Source organism: Paralichthys olivaceus, chromosome 6 (assembly GCF_024713975.1).
Source record: "Paralichthys olivaceus isolate ysfri-2021 chromosome 6, ASM2471397v2, whole genome shotgun sequence".
Lineage (NCBI taxonomy): Eukaryota > Metazoa > Chordata > Actinopteri > Pleuronectiformes > Paralichthyidae > Paralichthys > Paralichthys olivaceus.
The window spans coordinates 23,224,316-23,230,685 of NC_091098.1; the positions used below are offsets into that span (position 1 = coordinate 23,224,316).

The following is a 6,370-nucleotide window of genomic DNA, read 5'->3' on the forward strand; positions in this document are numbered from 1 at the left end:
ACTCCTCTTTCCTTACTCCTGTTTCTCTACGGAGGTAACGTGTAATGCCCCAAAATATTTTACCTCATTTATATGCAAATATCTGCAGCAAGGCAAATTTATCAGATCAACTCTTTCTGATGTGGTAAATGTGGAGTGTGCATGAAGTTTCTGCTTGTCCGTGAGTAAATGTGTTCACAAGAGAAATCTATTTCCTCCTAATTAATCCAATCGACTCATTTATCAGCAAAGGGTTTTCGTGCCAACCTGTTTCTCTCTGTGTGCTACATGATATCAATAATTAGCTGAAAGTGTTAACAAGGTACAACAGCTTCAGGGAAATCTGTGTTCCTGCATCCATATGCAAATTTATGTAGCCAGGTGCTCGAAAAAATCTAATCAGATCATCTCCCCTGTGTGACGTGCCTGGAGTGTAAATATGAAGTTTAGTGTCGGGAGAAAGATTAAAGAGTCACAGACAAAAGCTTAACGATTGAGAAATGCTCCGAAGTGAATCATAACAAACCAAAACAAGACGTTAGCTTTAAATGGTAGTGTCTGTGTCTTTTTTCACTATGTTACTAATGACATTAACAATGTCGGTTGTTTTGTTACTGACAAATTAGGTTTTAGGTTTTGGTGAAAGGATTTTGGTTTAGGTGTTATGGAATCCATTAAACTTTTGAGGCAGATCAAGGAATTTATCTTCACGTTCTTCATTATTGAGAGATGCAGCATTCTTCAATATTTTCTCCTTATATTGCATGAAATCATTTTTAAGTGATTCCCTCAACTTTCTCACATTTCTGCCCTTGAGGCCTCAGAGGGGGTAAAATGATTAAACTCTTCAAACTAAACTGACCTCAACATAATTGTTCTGTGAAGTTTCAGTATTTTAACCTCTCAGAGTTGGAAGGTGTCCTGTGTTGTTTGTTCGAGCAGTAATCAGCCTGTTTTCTAATCGCACCAGCACATCTGGACATCAGCAGCAGAAGCCGTTAAATCTGTTGTTGTTGTTCTCGTGCTTGTGGAAACAGAAGCTGGTGTGACGTTATTTGTGTGTCTGTCTTTATCTTCACGCTGCAAACTCAACAGAGCTCTGCCTCTCCCGAGTCCGCCACGGTAAGACACGTCTGTTCGTAACGACGCTAAATCCAACTTGAAGCTGAGCCGTCTGAAGTGTGTGTGTGTGTGAACCAGAAAATAAAACATGGAGCAGGATAAAGAGAATCTGAAGTGAATCTTTTCTCTGAACAACTTCAGTTTGTGTTGTCATACAGTTGTGTTAATAAATGTACAGTAGTCAGAAAGAAGAGCTGAAATAATAAGTGAGTGAAAGAAAACTAAGGTAAAGAACTTTGATAACTGATTTCTTTTATCAATTCCAGACATTTACACATTTTTTTCAAATAATGTATTGAAGAGTTATAAGTTCCAGCTTTTAACCTTAAATTATGATTATTATTATGATTATTATTATTATTATTGTCTATGTACATCTATTCAAGCCCTGAAGATATTATTATATTTGAGTATATCAGATATTATTATGATTGTTATTGTTCAACAAACAATGCACAAATACAAACAATACATAATATTAAAAACAATCAAACACCTTCCGAGGAAATTAAAAATCACCTTAACAGCACCAGCTACATTCATAATTATGAAAGTTGTCTGTTGAGCTCAAATCACTGGTTCTGTATTGTTTATAGAGTCTCACTTTTTTTAATTGTTGATTGTCAACCTTGTTTTTCCTTCTCTCTTCTTTCACGTAGAAACCTGAGCCACACCATCAGTGTCCCGACCATGAGGTAAAACACTGTGACTGCTTGTCCCCGCGTTTCCTTTCATTACTGTTACATGCTGTCAAACCATCAAGAAGTGTACTGTCTAATTGGTCTTTATATATTTCTCTGCAGACACTCTTCTACTTTCAAGTCCTTCGAGGAAATGGTCGGCAGTGTGAAGGTGAGTTTAATTAAAGCAGCAGCAGGCAACAAAGTTTTCTTTCCGTGTGAGTATTGATGTGTTGTTTTGTGTCTGAATCCCACAGGACAAGGTGACGAATAACGGAGACAATTCCGGGTTTGAAAGAAGATCCTCACGCCACAGCACATGAGAAACACACCACAGTTCATTATTTTTCATACCTTCAAGAAAACATTTTATTTTACCTTCTCGTCCGTGTTTAAATTGTCTGCTGTTATTTCTCAGTCTGGATTAACACACAATGACAGATAGAATGGATTAAATTTGTAATGTCACCTTGTTTTAACCTCAAACATCAAAATAATATTTGAATAGGTTTTTAATAGGTTTCAAAAATGCATTTTTGTGTATTTTGAGATTTGAGTACAGCAAACCAATATTCTGAAGTATCTGCAATATGCACCCACTGACATCAGTTGACATGTAATTAAATACAAGTATTTTTGTACTTGATTTTTAGTTAAAGTACATTGGATGGTATATGTGTGTGTGTGTTTTTTTTGTATTGAATGGTCTTAAGTATAATTTATGAATTGTATTATTATTCCTGAATTCCTCCAGGGGACCCAATGAAGTGATGAGCCTGACTGTCGTTCAATGCTTCGTGAAGTTTCATCACCACTGACGAGAAGTCAGGTTCAATAACAGGTTCATCACTTTTTTTGATGTCCCCTGGAACAGATGAAGTTGTTTTCTTAATTTGCAGTGAGTTGAGCTCGGACACAGAACGTTAGGGGGCGCTAGCGACGTCTTGATGAATCTGGACTGGTTTTGACTGTGTCATGAATCAAACCCAGAGATCATGTTTCTACCATAGACTTTACATAAAGAGGTTTCTACATGAGAGAAGGTGAAGTTCTGATCCTAAACCTGAAAACATAAAGAACTAAAGGAGAAAAAACAGAGTTCCCTGACCGGGAATCGAACCCGGGCCGCGGCGGTGAGAGCGCCGAATCCTAACCACTAGACCACCAAGGAAGGATGCGCAAAGAGAAATCTGAGTGTACAAAATGTCCCTTGTACGTCTTCTGCACAATTAAGTCACCAACCATGTAAAAACGAACTTGTCAGTAATAAAACATTGTGAAAAGAGATCATGTCTGATTGTTCCTCTTTCATTCAGTGTTTCATGAAGAAGCTAAAGATTTAACAGACACTAACAAGCTAATGGCTCTTTTTGGTTTTACACATGATGAACGTTCGCTCTCAAGTTTAACAACACAGTGTAAAAGAGAAATCGTCATCGTGGACCATCATGTGAAATACAGGGGAGAGAGGAAATGTGTGTGTGGCCCCGGGGCCCCGTGAGATGAGAGGAGTTCATGTCCACTAAGTGACTTTGTTGAAGGACAGTGTCTCTGTGTCCTCCTCGTCTCTGACACACTCATCAGTTGTCAGGACCTGATCGGGACATGAAGTAACTTGGTGTTTGTTTGATTCCAGAGTTTATGAAGCTGCGTTTAAACCTGATTCAAAGTGAATACTGATTTTGTGAACTGGCTCAGCACTGGACTGTAGAATGTAGGTGACAGGTCAACGTGACTCATGTTGTTACCAAAATAACCTGAATCTAAACTCTGACCTGAAACGTGGGTCTCCAATAATACTGCCACGTGATGGTGGTGTTCTTCAGAGGGTGAGCTAAAGCCTTCTTTTTATCAACATGTTCTATGTCTGTTCTATATGTTGTCTATGTGTGTTCTATGTCTGTTCTGTCTGTTCTATATGTGTTATATGTGTGTTCTATCTGTTCTATACGTGTTCTATACATGTTCTATGTCTATTCTACCTGTGAGCTATGTGTTCTATGTGTGTTCTGTCTGTTCTATATGTGTTCTATATGTTGTCTATCTCTGTTCTGTGTGTTCAATGTGTTCTATACATGTTCTATGTCTGTTCTACGTGTTCTATGTGTGTTCTGTTCAGTACACCACAGCACGTTCTGATTCCTAGGGCTGCCACAGGCCACACCCCCTGTTCAGTTGCTATTAAAGCGTCTCCGCAGTCTGAGCTGAGTCAGTGACACCAGCAGCTTGTTGACCAGCAGCTTGTTGACGGCTCCTCTCACAGAATTCATCCACAGATGAGACTCAGCCACGACCTGCAGCTTTTTCTTCATTCAAGCTCCCGAGAACCTGGTTCCATCAGCAGCATCTCACAGGTAAGAGAGAAACACTGTCACACACTCATTTCAACTCTCTGGTCTCGTTCGCCCTCGTCTGTTCTGCCTGTGGGTTGAATATGACAACTTCACTGGAAACACTTCAGTGCCTCAGGTTCATGTTCCTCACATTGGTGTCACAGCAGCTGAACGCAGAGGAAGTGTCTGCATCAGTGTTGTTTGTGTGTCAGTTACAGAATATCTGAAAGGTCACACATTCAGCTCATACATTTTATTCTAAGGTCTAATTCTCCTTCTGGCCACAGTGTGAGATGTTTGTGTTTATCTGGGCTGTGAAGTGCTTCTTGAAATCCTCTAACCCATCTGCTGTTCACCTGGAGTTAAGCTTTACAGCCTCCGACTGGTTCTCAGGCTCCGAACACACTCCACTTTCAAGTGGCTGATATGAAACCTGCACAAACACCAATCAGAAATTCGATTTGCTGCACTTTCAGTACAATTTCTTAGAATTTCAGAACTTATTTTTGGAAGACATGTGGAATATGAAATGCTGCACAAACACAAATACTATTTTTTTTGCGTTTGGCTCTGAACTCTGCCGTCTACAGTTTCCACCTGTTTGTCCCCCTGTTTGACTCTGTCACGGAGCCAACTCATGCACCATCTTATCTGAGTTTAGCTGGACAAGTGGTCACGTTCCCACACACGCACACTCGCACACACACACGGTCCAGTTATTTGAGCCATGGGAAACGAGATTCCCAGAGGCAGCTGTCTCCACTTTGTCACTCCGCTGAAGGAATGGAGGCAGCTTCCCTGAAATGCACCCTGAGTGACATGTACTTCTGTCAGTGCAGATGTGCTTCCTCATGTCTCAACAGGCCAAACACAGGGTGCATGCAACTCCTTTTGAAATAACATGGAAAAGAAAGGAAATGGAATAACATCATCCTTTTTCCTTCTCTTTTAGATCCATTCAAATAATCTACCTCTGCCATTTATTTCCCCTTGTCTCTTGTGCAGGTCACCATTTTCCAACTTTGAGCGGTTTCCACCTGAGGTCGGAGAAAATGGCAGCAATTCCATCAACCGGCTCTCTCATCGCCACCCATGATTACTACAGAAGTGAGTCAGACCTGTCTGCATTTATATTGTATTCATTTGAGTGGATGGTAAAAATACCAGATGCCTTGTTTGGGTGGTTGTGTTCTTTTCCTGTTTATGTCTTTGATAAGATTTCCTTGAGTTTATCATCTATTGTGTTGTCGCAGGACGGATCGGCTCCACGTCCAGCAACAGCTCCTGTGGCAGTGCTGAGCACACGGGAGAGGTCATCCCACACCACCCAGGTACGGGAGAGGAGGACGTTTCATTTTAAGTGTGAAAACGTGGCGAAAAACAACATCCTAAAATAAAGCTATGTTGTTCCCTTCAGGACTTCCAAGGCAAGACTCTGGCCACTGGTGGACTTCGTTTTTCTTTGCAAAGCAGAACCAGCCCGGCATGCAGAACGGACCTGAGAGTCAAAAGTGAGTGAACGACCACACTTTCTGTCTTTCTGTTTGTTTTGGTTTTGTGGGTTAAACTTTGAATCTTTCTCCGTGTTGCAGGAACAGAACCTACACAGTGGCTGACGGTCAGGTGACCTGCATCGCCAGGGAGATGGTTCTGAACAGACAACTCAGCGAAAGCAGTGAAAACGGAAAGTCTGAGTCAACGACTCCAACTTCCTCCTAGACTCCATTTTCCCACCCTGTGACCTCCGACCCCTCGTTTCCTTCACCCTCAGCGTTCCACCACATAGTCCAGAGCTGGAGATGATGCTGGCGATGATGAGGGTGTTTTTTTCTCTATTAAATAGAACTTATTTTTGCTTTTTGCCTCCGTATAGTATGTCTATGTTTTAATATGACCAAAAAAACAACTAAAGTGTATAAAAAGTTTATATTTCATTTTATTCCTCTCGTATCTTGACACTGTTGACAATGATAAATAAAATGCTTGACGTCAGGACTCGTGTTGGGTTTTATTGTTTCTTTATAACCGTAATAAACTTTACACACTGACTGTTTATGTAACAGCAGAGCAGCTGTTTCTTAACTATGAGAGCACATCCACCTTACTTAGGAAACACACCTAAGCTGATTAGCTGTGATATGATCAGCAGTGATTCATTCGGTTGACACATCACCTTCTCTCCAATGTGGGTCAACAGCTCCTGGAAAATAATCTGACTCATCCATATGGTTATTCGGTTCGTGGTTGTAGCCAAAT

At 40.7% G+C, this 6,370-nt stretch overlaps 2 protein-coding genes and 1 non-coding gene across 5 annotated transcripts in view; 2 read left to right on the forward strand and 1 right to left on the reverse strand.

The window, feature by feature from the left end:
- Nucleotides 1-2,454, forward strand: part of LOC109635105 (tumor protein D54-like) — a 5,184-nt gene extending 2,730 nt beyond the window's left edge. For 2 of the 3 annotated variants that reach the window (XM_020096035.2, XM_069527162.1), the window contains 4 exons: nt 1,075-1,101; nt 1,761-1,796; nt 1,905-1,953; nt 2,039-2,454. In XM_020096035.2, coding sequence (XP_019951594.2) covers nt 1,075-1,101; nt 1,761-1,796; nt 1,905-1,953; nt 2,039-2,104 — 178 coding nt within the window. In that variant the 3' untranslated portion in view covers nt 2,105-2,454. The remainder of the gene's footprint in view (nt 1-1,074; nt 1,102-1,760; nt 1,797-1,904; nt 1,954-2,038) is intronic. The other variant, XM_020096036.2, reaches the window with a different exon arrangement.
- Nucleotides 2,455-2,880: 426 nt separating this feature from the next.
- Nucleotides 2,881-2,952, reverse strand: trnae-cuc (transfer RNA glutamic acid (anticodon CUC)). Its single transcript has one exon. It is a non-coding gene; the product is annotated as a tRNA-Glu (tRNA).
- A 1,035-nt stretch (nt 2,953-3,987) lies between these two features.
- ppdpfa (pancreatic progenitor cell differentiation and proliferation factor a) lies at nt 3,988-6,106 on the forward strand. Its single transcript, XM_020095917.2, has 5 exons — nt 3,988-4,135; nt 5,120-5,221; nt 5,368-5,445; nt 5,532-5,625; nt 5,707-6,106. The coding sequence occupies exons 2-5, from the start codon at nt 5,167-5,169 to the stop codon at nt 5,831-5,833; spliced, it is 354 nt and encodes a 117-aa protein (XP_019951476.2). The 5' UTR covers nt 3,988-4,135; nt 5,120-5,166; the 3' UTR covers nt 5,834-6,106.
- The last annotated feature ends 264 nt before the right edge of the window (nt 6,107-6,370 follow it).